Genomic DNA, 17,291 nt, shown 5'->3' with positions numbered 1-17,291 from the left:
AAGCATTTTCTGCTACTGATCAAGATGACCTCTACTAGCTTCTAAGGTAGACAGAGCCATGTAAGTCAGGAAAATAATCTTGGGTTAAGGCAGCTTTATATATATATATATCAGGCAGAAAGCTTCAGGGCTGGGGGATCCCTGCGTCTTCCAGGCAGACCTTTGGGAAACATGGTGGGAAAAAGCATTCCAGCTTAAAGGTTGTCAGTTGGGATGAATCACAGTCCAAGTTAGTTCAAGGCATGTTGAAAAAAGAACTACCAGAGACTGGAAGGCGAGGAGAGACTTTCTTCCCTTCTGCAGCTTGGAGATGAGGGGGTGTACGTGCGATAAGGTGACAGCAGCAGCACCACCACAGGAAAAGCCAGGGGACAAGGCCCTACATGGGGGGGGGGCTCTGCCATTGCGGGATACCTGGAGTCTGAATGGAAATTGCGAGCTCTCCCCTGGGGAAATCTTCTGCTGAGCTGGTCGACATCCCGCCTGCTATCAGTAGGAGATTGGCTAAAGCGAAACCTCTGCCGCCTGGAAAGGACGCAGCAGCTCCTCCTGCAGAGAAGCCTCCCCTGCGGAGCCCGCAAGAAGGAAACCAAGGCCTCACGGGGGGGGGTGTTGGTAGACCCCCCCCCAAGGGGTCTTGTTCCCCTCCCCCTCCGCGTGTTTCAGGGAGGGGCTCCTCCGGGAGGGGGAGGGGGAAGGTCGAAGGCAGGTGGAAACCGAGGCAGAGGCCGGAATTCCCAGGGCAGAAGCAGCAACCGCGGGGGGCCCTTCAGGTTCGAGGACCTGCAGGAGGGCCCCGGGGGAGGTTGAGGGGAGCCTCTCGCTCCTGATCCCACCGACCGATCCTTTCGGCCTCAAAGGGCCCCTTCGCTTCTCCCCCACCCTTATTTCTGCCCGACACTGCCAGCCAAGAGCCTCCGCCGCCCTCCCGACTGCGGGCGGGCCTCCTGCAGGGCGACCGCCGCGGCAGCGCCTCGGACACCGGCCGCGGTCCGCGATGGGTCCAACTGCGCAGGCGTGGGAGCAGCCCTTCCCAGAAGGCGGCGGGGGCCTCCGTGTCACTGGAAAAGCAGACCGGCGGGCATCCCAGCACGAGACTTTCGGTTCCGCCTCTACATCCCTCCCCCCGTCCCCCTCACTGGAGGCGCTCCAACCTGGCGCCCTTCGGGAGCGTTAGCTTTTAACTGGATAGCCGGCCGTTAACGGGAGTTTGGAGCCATCCGTTCGGGGGGCAACTGCCCTCCACCAAACTTTGCTCCCCTTTCCCTGGATTCTCCAAGCTGCTGCGAGGACGAGAGAGGATCATAGGCTTCATTCTTTTCTGGGGGCTGGTTTATTGGAGGCGGGGGTCAAAATCAAGACAAACTTGCTCCTCGGCCCTCATCCTTCTTTTTAGTGGAATATAAATTAGTCTCCAAGACCCCCTTTTTCCCCCCAGGAGACATCATGGACCAAATGTCTACAAATTTCCTCTTCTGAACTAGGATGCATAACCTCCCAAAGCATCTCCAGGAATGTCTTGAAAGCCTGGTGGGCTAAATGCAGGCCTCAATCAGGATGTTCTCGTCTCCCTATAATATGCCAATGTCAGAACCCCAAATGACCCAAATATATGCAAGGGAAGAGGTGCCGCAGGTCATGATGGCCGCCGCCCGTGGCTTTGTTGAAAGAGTAGATGAGGCAGCAGAGAGAAGACTCACAACCAAGGCTACGTTTAGGCCCCGAGGCTTGCATGGAAGTTGATGCTGCCCCCATGGCCTTCCTGCTGGCCCTCAGAAGACACAAGAAGAGTTGGAACTGTACCTAAAACTGGATATTTTTTTCAGTTAACCCCTTTTAGAGAATGAAATATAAAAATCTTTTTGGAGAGGAGAGAAACAACATCGAAAGCAGCCTACAACCACATCAGACTTTAATATTTACGCTTAGCTTTATTTAAAGTGATTTTAGTGCTTGTGATAAATTACTGTGGTATGAAGAGTCCCATAGTCTCTCTTCATGGCTGCAGAGACTATTCTGCAGTATATCCAGTCTTGGCAATTGCCGCCATCTTGGGCTGGGCGGATGGGAAAGGAAAACCAAGCCTCTCCAGGTCAAAGGAACAACTTTCCAAATGCCACCATTTCTACAGCCATTGCCTTGGCTGAACTATCATGGTCTGCAAGGAAGCCAGGACAGCTGGACTCCGTGCCAGCCAAGCAGGGATGAGATTGCCCAGTTACTGAGGGGAGGTGGCGACCATTTTCCATAAGCTCATCTGGCAGCCATTGCTCCACCTCTGCCAGTTGCAGCCAAGACTAAACTCCCTCAGACTTGGAAACTCAAGGAGAATCCTGACATCTGTCCAGAGGCAGAGAGGCAGCATCCTTCTCCAGCTTGGGCATGGCATCCCCATCTCGCCCTCCTCTGGCAGGCTTCTTTCCTCTCCAGTCTGAGCTTCTTCCCTTCAAGAAGGACAGGTAAGTCACAGGCAAGCTGGGGACCCCTTGGTTTTGCTGTCATCCCCTCCATTTCAGAGAAGTCACACTTAGGCTTGCAGCTCCCTATTGAGCAACGACTCTTTCCTGAGACTGAGCCGAGCGCATTTGGGGCATGTCGTGGAGTTGTCGTAGAAGCAGTCCCTGGGAGAGGAAAGACAAAGGGCCCGTTAGCTTCCTCCTTCTGGAGGGGCCACCAGCCTTCTCTCGTCCAGCACTAGAGGCGGCAGGTAGTCCCAAATGCCTGCACTCACCTGTGGAAGACGGCCGAACAGTCTGTGCACATTGAGGTGTGGCTGTCAAAGGGGAAGAGCACATCTCCCTCCTTGCAGAGCTCACACACAAAGCCTTTTGCTTGGCACCGCTGTGAGAAGGAAAAAGGGAAGCTGGTGAGCCACGGTGCCAATCCAAGCCCCTCCATGGACGTGCCCTTCACACAACTACCAGCCCTGTGCTGCCAAATACCTGCAACCCTCATATAGGCAGACATAGAAGGGGGGGGGATGTTCCAATACAAAATATTCTAGAGAAAAGTAAAGCTCAGCATGACAGAGATATTTTTAGAGGGTTTCTTGAAGTGTGCAAGTGTGATTGTGATGCACCTCCTCTTCTTCTTATGCGCCGATGAATCTGGGAGACTCCACCTGAACCTCTTCTTGGCTTTACCTTATAGTTCTGGACTTAAAAACATATTTTGGAGCCGTTTGTTAGGCAACAGCTCCTGCATGTTTCCACCAAGTTCATCTTCCTTTCTTCCTTCACCGGCTTATTTTTATTTTTACTCTAAAATAAGTAAATAAGTAAAATACTCCTGCAGCAACTGGCAGTGAGGGCACGGCCTCTAAGGGCCTCCTGGCACTTCTCTGCCAAAGCCTCTCTTGGGCAGCTGTTTCCCACCCAGCCAGCCTTACCTCACAGTCCAGTTTGATGTGCTTGGCAAAGAGTGTGTGGATCTCCGTCAGGGAGCAGCTGAGCCGCCCAGCGTTGATATCCATCAGGTCTTGCAGGGAGTACATCTCGTCATTCTCCACAAAGTGCTGCCGGTCCTGCAGCTGGAGGGAGGCACAAGACTTTAGGCGGGTGGGGGGCAAGCGAAGAGGTGGGGAGGAGAGCGAAGGCTGAGAATGGGAAGGGAGCACACGGCCTTAGCCAGATGGTCTTTTCACGCCCTTTCCCACCTAGGAAAGGAAAACCCCCAATCCAACCGCCCACCGGCCCCATGCTTTGAAGAGGCCCATGGGCCCCGGTTGGACAGCTGCTTCCTCTGACCTGGAGCAGCAGCCGAGCTTCCATGGCCTCCTTGCAGGTGATGAAGTAGGGCTTCATCAGCAGGATGTCCTGACGCAGTTTCTGAAGGGGGAGACCCGATCGAGAAGCGGTTGCTCAACCCACACTCTGGTTCCAGGTGAGAAGACCAGCTCAGGAGACGACGATGCTTTAGAATCCACGGAGGCCTCCTAGCCCCACTTCCAGCCCTCCAAATACTCACCCGGATCTCCACCAGCTCCTCGACGTAATTGAAGAGAAGAGGGTTGGTCTCCCGCAATTTGAGGACCGGCCGGGACACCATTAGCACCAAGTAGCGCATGCTACACCGAGAGACCTGAAAATCGCATTGGCCTCCTGAAGCAGACAGTACCCCGCACTGCAGGGAAGGTCTGCGACTAAGTAGGGCAGTGGTTCCCAAACTTGGCAACTTTAAGACTTGTGGACTTCAACTCCCAGAATTCTCCAGCCAGCAGAACTCTGCTGGCTGGAGAATTCTGGGAGTTGAAGTCCACAAGTCTTAAAGTCGCCAAGTTTGGGAACCACTGAAGTAGGGCATCAGAGGAGGTCCGGCCTGTCCCACTCCCGGATGAACGGAGAGCTCTGTGTGGGATGGGATCTGGGCAGGGCGCCTCCTCTCTGCCTCCCCTGGATAATGGGGCCCCATAGAAAGTGTCCTCACTCACCTAGGGAGGCGGACGGGAAGCCCACAGCCCACGGATGCCTGGCAAGACCCATTTGCATTTCACCCAAGTGCAAGGCCCAGGCTCTCCCCCAGGAAGGGGGCCCCTGCTTGGTCTGTCCCCTGCTCTACAAAGCATCTCTCACCCCATCCCTCCTGCTCTGCCCACAGTCCAGGCAGCTCGTTTTCTCCCACCAGTTTGGTCTGGACGTATGACCTCAGCTGGCTACCCTGTCAAGGGATGGTGGGAATTGTGGCTCAACACAACTGAAGGACACCAGCTTGTCCTTCAGACTGGCTCTTCTTCTGGCCCACAGCCGTGACACGGGCACGTTCCGTTCCCAGCAGCCGGCTGCGTGTGGGAGGGCTCCTCAACTTTGATCCTTCCTAAAGCGGCTGTTTACCTTGCGGGGCTCAAAGTCCCAGTTGTGGATGACCCTGGCGGGGATGACCGCTTGGTCATTCCAGTGGCAGCTGCTGCAGTAATAGAGGCCTGTGTAGTCACACTGACGAGCCTCCCCTGGGACCCCACCTGTGGCAGGAAGAGAGGAAGTCAGGTGAGCAGGGAGTCCTTGTGAAGCTGGGTGGGTCCCAGCCGCTGGGACAACAAAGAGCCACCTTATGGTGGGGTCTTCCCCTCCCCTCCAAGACAGCTGGAGTGAGAGAGGGGAGCCCGAAAGTCACATCTGCTGGCCAGGCCCAAATGGCTGGAATTGGCCCTTCCTGGGCAAGGCCTCCTGGCAAGCGAAGCAGGAGCTCCACCCGGGGCAGCTTCCGGTTCAGTCCCCCTGCTCCTTGCTTACGCAGAGAGATGGGTGTCCGGCATTCGGCACAGCGGTAGTCCTGGCTGTCCAGGCCCGTCTCCGGGCAGATGCTCAGCTCATACTCGGCCTGGTGGCTGACCTTGGAGCGCACACACGGCTTGGTGATGAGGTCCAGGCACTTGCTGTGGCAGCGATAGGAGCAGCCTGGAAGGAGGGAGAAGGAAGCGCAGCCTGACCTGAACCCAGAGCTTGTGGGCGGGAAGGCCGCCGGCTCGTCCTGGCCAGAACCAGGCTCCGTAGCAAGGCAGGGCAGGGGGAATGCTCACCCGTGCAGGTGTACCAGGTCTGGAGCAGCCCCCAGATGACGGTGCTGCACTTGTCACAGGTCTGCTTCACCCCCTTGCTCTTCTCCTTGTAGAAGCGGTGCTCCAGGATCACCCGGATGTTGGGCTCATCCTCACTGGGGTCCTGGAGGGGAGAGGGAAGCAGGAGGGGGGGGGTCCTTTGAGCCAAAAGCCCCCTGGGGCCATTCGGCTGGAGGGAGGGGAGGGGAAGCCCTGCCCTCCCCTTGGAGTGCTGCAAGGCCTCCCAGGGATCCAGATATTTGGGATGGAGCAAGTGCAGCCCACCACCCATCCTCGGCCCGCAGCTGAGGACCCCCTCCCCGGCCCGTTCCGCACCTTCAGCTCCTGGAGCCGCAGCCGCAGGTGGATGAGCCGCACCACGGCATCCTTCTGCTTCTCGGAGTTATCGGGCAGCTCCAGGATCCGCTGCTTCCACTCTTCGATGGCCACCCGCAGCTGCTCCACGTCTGAGGCCAGGAAGAGGCCCTGCAGGAGAAGAGCAGAGGGGCGTCCAGCCTGTGCCAAAAGCTCCTGGCCTGCAGATGTTTCCCATCATCTCCTCTCCCACCCACCCCAAAAGGCGGCCTTCTCACCACTGGCCGCGAGAAATGGTCCTCGGCCAAGCCCAGATCCATGGTGCGCTCTGAGCAAGGGAACACTGGATCCTCCGGAGACAACCCCAGATTCACATCTACATGGTGGGGGGGGGGAGAAAAGCAGCCTTCAGAGAAGCCTGCTCAGCACGGGGAGCCTTGCCAGGAGAGCTCGGCCTCGGAGCATCCCGCAATCTTTGTCCACCTGGGTTCCCTGGGCCTGGCCTGCTAGAGCCAAAGGTCACCGCTTCCTTCTTTCGGAAGTCTGGAGCCCCCCAGCCTTGGCAAAACTAGCAGCTGGTCAGCTGCATCCACCTCTGACCGGAACCCCCCACCCCAAGGCCAGTCCCAGTGGACAGATCCAATTCAAGGGCAGGAAGTGGCCACAGATGTCACGTTGGAAAACGGGAGGGCCCATCTCTCTACTCAGCCCGTGGCAAAATGGGACAGCAGCCATCTGGGGCTCCGCTTCAGAAATTAAGGCTGCCACGGCAGCTTTGGGATTTTCAGGCAGAGCCCATCTCCTGTCCCAGCAGCTGGATACCGGCTGACACTGATGGGGAGCCCTTGGCCAGGGAGACCCCGCCCTCACGTTTCCAAAGGGTATGGATCCAGTCTTTAGGGGAACGGATGTAAAATACTCTTGGATCCAGTCTAGATCCAGTGGTGCCAAGTCCTCCCCAGGGAGAAAACGTGCCAGGGGGCAGCTGACCTTTCTGGGGGAAATCCTCTCCGGCTCTCTTCTGCTCCTGCTGATTCTGCAGCGGGGCCTTGTCGAACGGGTTGAGGTGGCCCTGCCGGAAACGGGCCAGCTTCTCATCATATTCCATAGCAGTCCAACCTGCTGGGAGCCAAGGCCAGGGGGAAGAGCCTGAGCCGCCACCCAAGCAGGCTTCACCCAGGGCCGGGGTCTCGGCCTTCCAAAAGCTTCCCAGCAGCTCCTCCCAGCCTCTCAAGGCTTGTTGACATCCTGGGAGGCAGAAAAGCCGGTTCTGCCGGCTCAGACGGTCCCCATGTGCTTTGCAGAGCCACAAACACCTCTGACAGTTGAGAGCACTTTCTGGAGCAACACGGTTGCTGCCAGTCATGTCCTAGGAACGAGCAAGAATTCCAGGAAGGAACCTTGCAAGAAAACAACCGAGCTCAGAGAGAACCGAGGACTCCAGACTTCCAGAAAGGGCGGGGCTGCCAAGTCCTCCCCCCACCTCCTCCTGATCCACCAGGATCACGTCTACAGTTCAGAGCTATTGGCAGTTTGGGGTGCAAAATCTCCGAACCCCAATTTCAGTGTCCTGTGATCTTCAACTTTGGGAACCCTGGCAGGGCAAAATCACAGCCTCCTCCAGGCAAAGAATCCTGAGCTTCCTTGCACAACCACCAAGGCAGATTTAGGGGGCTCCAGGCTGAGGGCAGACAGAAAAGGGAAGGGGGCTGAATGAGTCTGTAGCCAAGACAGCACGAAGGTGCCCCCCCCCTTGGGGTCCCTGAACAGCACAAAAGGCAGAGAAAAAAAGGGGGGGAGAGGCGCTATGCTCCTGTGATGCTGACCCCATTACTCTCTCTATGGGGAAGGGGGGTCTGACAAAGGACTTCAACCCACCACGTTCCCTCTTTTACTCTCTTGTTCTGCCTCATTTCCTGGATTTAAAATGACATCATCCAGAGCATCCCTGCTTTGTTGAGCCTATCAGCTGGGTGGATCCTCACCCAGAAAAGTCTGCCTGGTGATGATGATGATGATGGTGTAGCTTTTATCACACACACACACACACACACACACAGAGTGGGGAGGGGGACACAGAGGACGGAAGGAGTAGCACCCTGCTGTTTCCACCGAGTGTCTGCTGAATAACTTTACAGGGAAGCCACCATCAGCTCAGCATGAATCTGAGTGTTTAAAGAGCAGACCCCAAGAATGCCAGAAAGGAGAATTAGAATTAAACATGAAAAATCTTTTGCTGAAATTCTTGAATTTGGTATAAAATCACCACTTGGAGAACCCGGGACTTAAAACCATTAAAAATAATGAGGCTAAGCCTGAATCGCTACCGAATAAAATGCTGATCTTTGAACCGTCGCTGTTTAATTGCCCCGAAGGAGAAGCCAAAACTCCGCGGCTACCTTTCCGCATCACCCAAAGACAAAAGCCGCCGGCGAAGGCTCAGCTGCTGGACGCCGCTCAGGGGAATCGGCCGGGCTCTCTTTCCTGCGCTCCGGGAGAAGCGCCCCCCCCCACCTCGCCCTCGTCCTGGCCCCTGTAGACCGGAGGAGCCCCGAAGGCTTTCAGGCGATACGTCGGCCTGCTCTCGCCACCGCCCGAACGGGCAAGCAAGGGCCCAGAGTCGGCTCCCCAAAGCAGGCCCCTCGCACACCGCACGGAGGCAGCGCAAGCAGGCCACGAGGCGGGCGGGAGCGGCTGACTTCTCTCCGTGGGAAGCCCGAGGCAAGGGGACCGGAGGCGGAGGGGGGCTTTGCACGGCCACGGCCACCGGTTCAGGGAAAGCGCCCGATGCCCGCCTGCATTGGACCGGATGGCTTCGCCCCTGGCGGCTTGCGGCGGCTTTGCCACTGGGACGAGGCCGCCGGGCGATGCGACCTCGGAGTGGAGGCAGCCGACTGCGCCCAACCGGAGGCCGCTGGGGGCGGAGAGCCCCCCGCCCCGAAGGCAGCCCGTGGCGGGCACGGGAGGAGCCCCCTCCGTGCCCGCGGCCGACCGCTGCCAGGCCCGGGAGCCGCGGGAGCCCCGCCGCGAAGGCCACGGCCGGGGGGAGCTGCCCTTACCTGCGCGCCCATGGGGAGGGGAGGGGCCCGGCCCGGCCCGGTCGGCTGGCCCGGACGCGCCGCTTCCTCCGCTCGCTACATTGTAGCCCGCCGCCCGCTCAGCCCAGCGCGCCCGGAGCGCCCGCGCCGCCCGCTGCTGCCCCCGCGCGGTCGGAGGAGCGCGGCCCATCGCCGGACCCCGCGCGCCGCCTCAGCCGAGCCCGAGGCCGCCTCCCCCGGTCGCCCGGGCGGCCTCTTCTGCTCCCACGCTCGCCTCGGTCTTCGCTCGCCTTTCTGACTCTTACAACGCCCGAGGCGTCGTCAGACCCGGGGAAAAGCCGGGCCGAAAAGACCAGGAGCCCCCCGAAGTGCGCCGTTGCTTTTGAGAGGCGCTGGGGTGCGGTGGGGGGGGGATCCCCACCCTGGTTGCTTATGCAGGTCCCGCAGCTGAAGAGGAAGCCCCCCCTTCTCTGCACAGGAGAAGTAAGTAGGCCACTGATGGCTGCGCCTGAGGTGGGTGCTCATAGCTTTGGTGTCCTGGTGGCCAAGCGGGAGGGGGGGCTGCCTTTGACTCCCAGCCACCTTGCTTGGGCCGAAGTTGGCTTCTCCAAGGACTGAGGGCCACTGACAGCCTCCTCTAGCCAGCCCCCCCCCCCCCAGTCTGGGAGGAAGGAAAAGCTCCATTTGGGGAGCCTGGAGTTTGTTTTCTCCGGCCTAGTTGAAGCATAACCCCCATCCATCCAGTCACTTGAAGAGAATTGCAAGAATCGCCTTCCTCTCGGCCGGTTCAGCTCAAAGAAGAAAGGAGGTAAATTGCCTTCTGAGCATTTCCTGCCTTCCTGGTTAATATGCATGTCCTTGATGGGGGTGCAGCTGCCTCTTTGAGAACAGGCTGGCAGTGGCACAAGCAGTGCGCACACACACACACACACACACTCTTTGCAACCCAATTCAAAAGCTGGGTTGACTGTCCAGAGGAGGGAGGGGGTGTGGTAGAGTTACATTTATGGCTTCAGCACGGAGCTCCTCTGATGGCTCAAGACTTTTCCTTTCTTTCCAGTCAGGCAGGGCCTGGAGTCTGGGGTTATGGGCGGAGAAAGGCTTTACGGGGAGTAGGGGGTGGTTGTGACCACACAACGTAAGCCCCGCCTCTTGTTTACCTATGTGCATTGCGTGCAAGTGCCATCTTCCCTCTTTTGACCTCCCTCCAAGGGACTCCTGCTGCAGTCATGCCCTCCCCCCGCCCCCGCTCCCCGTGCCAAACCACAAGGGAAATAGCCGGATGCCGTTGTTAGTGGTGTGCATTAGGGTTCCCATGGGAAGAAGTGAGACCAGAGGGAGGGGAGGGAGGGGGGAGGGAGGGGTCTGCTGGGCACTTTGCCAGAGCCCCGGTGGAGCTCACCCCCTTCTCCTGGGCCAGGAGAAAAGACTTGCACCTGGAAACCTCTCTGTGTTCTCCTGAAGCAGACTCCCGTGGGCCAAGGCGGAAGGCGCCTCCGTGTTTTAAGGACAGCCCTGAGAAATATTTTCTCTGCAGACATGAGCAGAGGGTGGGAGTGGCTTCTCCGAACGCCCCCCAGCCCCTCAGTCACGGCTTGTTGACTGCCAATCTTTCTGGGCTCTGGACCTGGGAAAGGTGCCTCCTCCTCCTCCTCCTCGTGTTTCTGAGAGTGAAAAATGGGGAAGGGCCAGCACAGCACAAGCTCACAGGCTGCAGCAAAGGGAGGCAGAGAAGGGCTTTTTGTGCCCTCCCAGCTGAGCCCGGGAAGAACTTCCTTCTCCCTGGCAGCAAAATCAAGTGAACCTCAAAGAGAAGCCGGGAGAGAAAGTGAGGCCTTGTGCAGGTGTGGCCCCCGTCTGACTTGCGGGAGGAGTCTAAAGTGGAGGCCTTTGACAACACGGCAACAACCGCTGCTAGATGTGGCACTGAGGACCCAAGGGGGCAGGTGCAGGCGGGGCTCCCATGGACGTCTCTCGGGCTCACTGTCAGTATTCAGCCAAGGATAGATACACTAACCCTTCTGACCTCCCACCATTGTACTTTGGCCAGCAGAGGCAGAGACTCTGACCCCTTTGCCCTTCATAAAGGTCCATCTGGCCGTGACCGCCTGATCCCTCTGGCTCGTCTCCAGGTTCAGCCCTTCTATCCAGCTCCGCAAGCAAACCCAGGGATGGCCCGGCAGGGAAAGGCCTGCAACGGTCCAGCACCCTCTTGCTCCTGACCACACGCAAAGCCCACCCAAGGAGGGGCCAAAGGAATGGGGGGCATCTCATACGCCCATATTTGCTGACCCAACCACCAAGAGGGAGAAAGCAGACAGCCCACAAGCTGGACAGCAACAAATTTATTAAGTATTCCAAAACATAAAAATAGACACAGACCAGTACAAAGTAAAGAACAGGATCCTTGAATTTATCAAAGTGACTAACTCTGGGACTTGCACTAACTCAAAAAACGAGATTGGGGAGCAGAAAGAAAAGATGGTCGAATACTGAATTTTTAAGTTTTGGAACGCTTGAATCAGAAGTAACTAGAAGCTGGTTGTCTAAAACTCATCAGATGGGAAAGTTGGCCGGTGGAGATGAGCCACAGAATAATGGTGCCAAGGGCGGCTTCTTCCCAGGGAGGGGGGAGGGTGGCCGGGCCCTCACTTGGCGCCCTGGGCTTCGGACTCTTCCTCGTCATCTTCGTACATCTCTCCTTCCTCTTCAGCGGTGGCATCTTGGTACTGCTGGTACTCGGAGACCAGGTCGTTCATGTTGCTCTCGGCCTCCGTGAACTCCATCTCGTCCATGCCCTCCCCCGTGTACCAGTGGAGGAAGGCCTTGCGCCGGAACATGGCCGTGAACTGCTCCGAGATGCGCTTGAAGAGCTCCTGGATGGCGGTGCTGTTGCCAATGAAGGTGGAAGACATCTTCAGGCCGCGGGGAGGGATGTCGCACACGGCTACCTTGACGTTGTTGGGGATCCATTCCACAAAGTAGCTGCTGTTCTTGCTCTGGATGGCGAGCATCTGCTCGTCCACCTCCTTCATGGACATGCGTCCTCTGAAGACGGTGGCCACAGTGAGGTAGCGGCCGTGGCGGGGATCGCAGGCGGCCATCATGTTCTTGGCGTCAAACATCTGCTGCGTGAGCTCAGGCACAGTGAGGGCTCGGTACTGTTGGCTCCCGCGGGCCGTCAGGGGTGCGAAGCCGGGCATGAAGAAGTGGAGGCGAGGGAAGGGAACCATGTTGACCGCCAGTTTGCGCAGATCTGCGTTGAGCTGCCCTGGGAATCTCAGAGAGGTGGTCACGCCACTCATGGTGGCAGAAACCAGGTGATTGAGGTCTCCGTAGGTCGGGGTGGCCAACTTGAGGGTCCGGAAGCAGATGTCGTAGAGGGCTTCGTTGTCGATACAGTAGGTCTCATCTGTGTTTTCCACCAGCTGGTGGATGGACAGGGTGGCGTTGTAAGGCTCCACCACAGTGTCAGATACTTTGGGGGAAGGCACCACGCTGAAAGTGTTCATGATCCGGTCCGGGTATTCTTCACGGACTTTGCTAATAAGGAGGGTCCCCATGCCAGATCCTGTGCCCCCACCGAGGGAGTGGGTGAGCTGGAAGCCTTGCAGGCAGTCACAGTTTTCACACTCCTTTCTCACCACGTCCAGGACGGAATCCACCAGCTCGGCGCCTTCTGTGTAGTGGCCCTTGGCCCAGTTGTTCCCTGCACCGCTTTGACCTGTGGAGGAAGAATTGAGAGACCTGTTTGATGGGCAACCAGCCTGCATTTCTCCTCGCCTAAAAGTGCCCGATTCTGCCTCAGAAACCAAGGCGGCCCTGAAGAAGGATGGAGCTCCTGTGCCTCTCATTGCCTTTGGCCCAGCCGGTTCCCCTTCAGAGCCAACCCCCCTCCCCCAGGGCCCTTCCATTCCGAAAGGGAAGCTATGCCATCTCCAGGGTGTGGAGCTGGGTTAGGGAGGGAGGGGGGGGAGATCTGGGCAAGAGGGGCACAAAGAGGGACAATACCAAAGATGAAGTTGTCTGGTCTGAAGAGGTGTCCAAAAGCGCCTGAGCGAACACTGTCCATGGTGCCAGGTTCCAGGTCCACCAGGATCGCCCGGGGGACATATTTGTGAGCTGGAAAGAGAAAGAGCGTTTTCCCTTGAAAGAACTAACCCAGATGGCTCACCCACCAGCAGGCACTTCCATCCATTCCGCACGGCTCCTCCCTCCCGCCACTCCTCCAGGGATCTACAGAGGGCAGAGTACAGTCCCTCAACATTTGCTCCATGCTGGCGGACAACCCGCATGGCTTCCTTTGCCAAGAGTCGCATTGAAAACCCTGCACACGAGGGCCCAAAGCCCCTCCTTTACCACCCCTTTATTCCTCCTCCTCTTGACGGTGCTATGCTGAAAAGGTGCATGGCCAAATGACCTCCCTCCTGGATTGGGAACCCATCAGCCACATCCTTGTTCTCAATGCCAGCACCGTGTGGGCTAGATGAAAATGGTTGTGAGGCCATCTTTGTGCAGACTTCATTTTCTCCCCGGTAGCATTGAAGCTGCTGGAGGGAAAGACCCGGAGGTCAAATGGGATGGTTGGCCTGGGTAATTTCCACGAAAGGACCGGAGGGAAATTCCTGGTGTCAGAAAACCCGGGTTAGGTAGGGAGCAGAGCTTACAGGAGGCTTCATTGTAGTACACACTGATCCTTTCCAGCTGCAGATCAGAGTCCCCGACATAGTTCCCACTGGGGTCTATCCCATGCTCATCACTGATCACCTCCCAGAACTGAGGAAAGAACAAGAGATTAGGAAAAAAATGAGACACATGGTTCTGATATCTTCTACAAATTGGAATCGGAGCGCTACTAGGAGATTTATTCTGCTGTTATACTCCAAAAAAACATTCCAAGTTGCTTCTCCTTTTGCCAAAAAACTCAACTGGCAACCTTTCCTCCAGAAAACCCAGGAGATTTTGCCCAATCAGCCATGTCAATGACCTCTTCCCTAGGAGCCATGCATGCGAGTCAAGGGAACTGGCCATGGTGCTGAAACCATCCCTTCTCCTGCCGTACATGGGGGGAGGGTTGTCATCACATCCCAGCTTCTCTGAGCTCCCAAGGTACTTAGCTGTAAAGGCACATCTGGCCCCAGTCCGAAAGACCATTAGGCTACAAGAACAAGCTGAAAAGGGGAACAGGACATTTTGCCCTTGAAATCCGGTCGGGGAGAGCAGATCCGTTTCTGCAGACTAATCCAATTGAGAGAGAAAGCGCTCGACTTCTGGGCATTGGTGCAAGTACGCTGGGATCAACAGTCGGATGCGGACTGCAGCAAGGACGTCACACGTTCCCCAGAGAGCCCTGAAGGGCAACAGCTCACCAGGATCCGGTTTCTAGCACTTGGAACAAAGGCTCGATCTTGTAAACAAGGGCTGAGCAGCGTTCCCACAGGTGACAGTGGCAGCTTCTCTGGATGGAATTGTTATTGATTTAAAGATCCTGCTCTTCCATTGTGGAATGAGGACGATCCGAGTGGAGGAGACTGCACCATCTCTTAAGTGGTTTGCGGATCAGGGAGGCCTGATGGAGCTGCGATTGCCAGGGAGCCCCTCCTCACCGGCAAGGTCAGGAGCGCTGTGAGCGTCCGTGCAACAGCACTGCTGCGTCCCCTGCAGACGTGGCATTGTACAAGGATGGGAAACTGCAGAGCCACCCAGAGTCTTGAGCGGCAGAACTGCCTACGCTGCCTTTTGCCTTCAGCCAGGGAGCCAAGAACTTCAGCTAGAGTGGAGGACCAGCCTTTTTGTGACCTGGCCTGCTGCCTTGATCTGTGGAAGCCCAGCTGAACCCCCGTTCAGCCTAGTGGAGGCTGAGATATCCCAGAGGGATCGGGTTTGTCTGCTGAGGCCCAAGCGAGGGAGGCAGGCAGGCTGAGAAGGGCAGCTGACTGCAGCTTCTTATGCAACTTCAACCTGGCGTAGCTGGGTAGCCTTCCTAGAGTTGTAAGATCTGTTCAGTGAAGAGCCAGTCGCATGATAGGAAGAAGTGGGACTGGTTGCCCCGAGGAAATCAGATCCTCTTCTGGGTCATGCAACAAAACTCCTCCCCTGGGGCTGCCCTGATGTGGGACTCTGGTCATACGTCAAAACTGACCCTCAAGGCCCCCTCTTACATCTCCTTCCTGGGCACTGGGGATGTGGAAGGCCAGTCTCAGTTCTGCCTTGATCAATTCTCACTTACGGGATTTGTGGGTTGCAATGGATTACTCACCATAACTAGCATATGCATGAGGCTGCTTAAATAGCCCATGATGGGGGGGGGAAGCTCTCCCCCTCCCCGCATCACTTTTCACGACAGGCTACCTGTCACCCTGGTGAATCTCATGGGGGGGGGATATAAAGATTATGTAACTTGGGTGATTTAAAGGGTATCCCATTTAATTTGTTAGCAGTGAAACTTAATTCAGAATTTGATAAGATCTCAGACTGAAGACTGGTATTCCATGAGGTAGTTCTCCCTCACTGAAGTTGGCGATATAAAATAATAATGTGCACATAATAATAATAATAATAATGCTTTTAAAAAGGTTTCTTTGTTGTGGAAGATTTTCTTGCTGCTGAGTTGGGACAAAGCCCCCCCCCATCCCAGAATAGCCCATTGGAAGACTCAGCTCCTTTGTCAGAAACCTAGGGGTGGGGAGGGGGGAGCTCATTATTCATCGGAGGGGCGGGCCCCTCTCCACCAGGAGATAGGCAGGCTGCCCTTCCCCAAAGGAGGGAGGGTGGGTGGGAGGGAGGGAGGGCAAGAGCCCCCCCCTCCCCGGGGCTCAGCTGCCAAAGTGCTCGGGAGGCTGATTTGATGTCAGGCTGCTGTGCTCCTCTCCACCCACGGGGATAGGCAGAGCCTTAAGTGGTGAGGTCTCACTGCAGGGAGTTGGCCTTCTTTTTATTCAAAGCAGGCACAAGGGGCGTGGGGGGGGGGAAGGGGACTGGTGGGATGATTAGCCAGCTTTGTGGCACTGAGTCATGGCAGCTGGAGTCTCACCCTCTGCAAAGTCTCAGCTGCCCTGCCTTCTCTTGGCAGAGCCTTCTTGGGATCCATTCACGCTCTGCCCGGAGGAAATCCCTTCCTCCCACCAGCCCACCGCCTCCCCAAGTCAGTGCCGGTCCTTTCCCATTGGTCTCCCCAGCTCTTTGTCTGCTGCCCCGGGGTCTTGGGAGTGGCAAGGGGCTTCAGGGGATGGAGAGCCCCTTCCTCCAGTCAGCGCTGCCTGCCAAGCTGGGGAAACCCTTCCAGGGCTCTCCTTCCCCACTTCCCACTTTGCAGCCCTCAGGACCGAGATGCGAGATAAAGCGGCCGCCACCACGCCTTCATTCCGTCCGGCTAAGGGGAGAAAGGGAGACGCCCCTCCTCGGAAGATCGGAGGGGTGAGAGAGAGACCGAGCGGTTGCTGGAAAATTGGTGGAAGGGGAGACAGGAGCCGGTGGGACAAGGAACCCCTCAGCTTCTGGCCTCACCAAGGTCAAGGTGTCCAGCCTTGGTGACGTCTTTGTTCTGGAAATCCGGGGGTCTTCCAGCTGCTGAATGAGACCACTCCCCTTTTGTCTTTGAGAGGCAGAGGGAGGCAGGAGTCCCCTTCGGCCACCCTTCAGCTCGCGCCCTCCCCCCGTCCCCTCCTCCCGCATCGCCCCCAGGAAGCCAGGCCACAAGCAGCCCCCCTTGCCAGCCCGGGGAGCCCTCACGCAGGACGGGAACGGGCCAGAGAGCCCCGCCCCCTTTACCTTGGCTCCGATCTGGTTGCCGCACTGGCCCGCCTGGATGTGCACGATCTCTCTCATGCTGCACCGGCGGCGGGGCTGCTGCGACGGCGGCGGCGGCGGAGGGCTGGAGGACGGCGGGCAGCGGCAGGAGCGGTGGGCGCGGAGCGATTGGAGGAGGCGGCCGGGCTCTGCCGGCGGGTTTTATCGGGGGCGCCTGCTGCACCCGGGCTGGGCGCTGACGTCACCGCCGAGGCCTCGGCCAATCCGGAGGCGCCGCTGCAAAATACTGCACCGGCTGCAGCATCAGGACCAGGCGCGCGTGCAGCAGGCGGGGAGGCGGCGCTGGCTTTGGCCCCCCGGGATCGGGCGCTTCGCCTCCTCCAGGCGTTACGCAGCGAGGCTCGCTCCAGGCTCTGCTGGAGAAGAGCGCTTCTGAGCGTGTGCGGAGGGCTTCTTCCTTAGTGCGCCTCTTCTCAGGCCCGCATCCCCCCCCCCCCGTTGCGAGAAGAAGTCGGGGTTGCGAGGGAACTTCGGGTCTGGCCGTTGTTTCTATCCTGCGGCTGGGGGGGGGGGTCGCTTTGTTTGGTTTTCCACTCGCTTTTCAGAGGGACTTTTTGTGAGTTGCAGCCGAGCCGACAGGCTGACTCCGGAGTGAC

General features: G+C 57.7%; 2 protein-coding genes across 4 annotated transcripts; both read right to left on the bottom strand.

The window, feature by feature from the left end:
- Window positions 1-1,911: 1,911 nt before the first annotated feature.
- DEF8 (differentially expressed in FDCP 8 homolog) lies at window positions 1,912-9,023 on the bottom strand. 3 transcript variants are annotated; one of them, XM_087728493.1, is made up of 12 exons: window positions 8,908-9,023; window positions 6,839-6,970; window positions 6,127-6,224; window positions 5,870-6,019; window positions 5,516-5,657; window positions 5,229-5,393; window positions 4,830-4,957; window positions 3,967-4,080; window positions 3,747-3,827; window positions 3,389-3,529; window positions 2,732-2,841; window positions 1,912-2,621 (listed from the first exon to the last, which is right to left on the bottom strand). In XM_087728493.1, exons 2-12 carry the CDS (start codon window positions 6,954-6,956, stop codon window positions 2,528-2,530), a joined length of 1,341 nt encoding a protein of 446 aa, XP_087584619.1. In that variant the 5' UTR covers window positions 6,957-6,970; window positions 8,908-9,023; the 3' UTR covers window positions 1,912-2,527. The 3 variants fall into 3 exon arrangements, with proteins under 3 accessions (XP_087584619.1, XP_087584620.1, XP_013907528.2); XM_087728494.1 differs by having other exon boundaries at window positions 6,839-6,967; window positions 8,908-9,008; XM_014052053.2 differs by lacking the exon at window positions 8,908-9,023 and having other exon boundaries at window positions 6,839-7,529.
- A 2,193-nt stretch (window positions 9,024-11,216) lies between these two features.
- TUBB3 (tubulin beta 3 class III) lies at window positions 11,217-16,829 on the bottom strand. Its single transcript, XM_014051809.2, has 4 exons — window positions 16,657-16,829; window positions 13,554-13,662; window positions 12,898-13,008; window positions 11,217-12,610 (listed from the first exon to the last, which is right to left on the bottom strand). Exons 1-4 carry the CDS (start codon window positions 16,711-16,713, stop codon window positions 11,535-11,537), a joined length of 1,353 nt encoding a protein of 450 aa, XP_013907284.2. The 5' UTR covers window positions 16,714-16,829; the 3' UTR covers window positions 11,217-11,534.
- Between the last annotated feature and the right edge of the window lie 462 nt (window positions 16,830-17,291).

This window comes from Thamnophis sirtalis, unplaced genomic scaffold (genome assembly GCF_051295495.1).
Source record: "Thamnophis sirtalis isolate CommonGarterSnake01/CBP01778 unplaced genomic scaffold, rThaSir2_p1.2 scaffold_14, whole genome shotgun sequence".
NCBI classification, from domain to species: domain Eukaryota; kingdom Metazoa; phylum Chordata; class Lepidosauria; order Squamata; family Natricidae; genus Thamnophis; species Thamnophis sirtalis.
This window is presented reverse-complemented; position numbering and strand designations above follow the sequence as displayed.

Coding starts and splice junctions, on each gene's coding strand:
- DEF8 (XM_014052053.2), bottom strand. CDS start 7,214: ATGACTGGCAGCAACCGTGTTGCTCCAGAAAGTGCTCTCAACTGTCAG. Junction 6,225..6,838: donor AGAGGATTTCCCCCAGAAAG/GTCAGCTGCCCC, acceptor CCCACCATGTAG/ATGTGAATCTGGGGTTGTCT. Junction 6,020..6,126: donor ACCATTTCTCGCGGCCAGTG/GTGAGAAGGCCG, acceptor CTTCTCCTGCAG/GGCCTCTTCCTGGCCTCAGA.
- TUBB3 (XM_014051809.2), bottom strand. CDS start 16,713: ATGAGAGAGATCGTGCACATCCAGGCGGGCCAGTGCGGCAACCAGATC. Junction 13,663..16,656: donor GCAACCAGATCGGAGCCAAG/GTAAAGGGGGCG, acceptor TTCTTTCCTCAG/TTCTGGGAGGTGATCAGTGA. Junction 12,611..12,897: donor ACCAGACAACTTCATCTTTG/GTATTGTCCCTC, acceptor CTTCCTCCACAG/GTCAAAGCGGTGCAGGGAAC.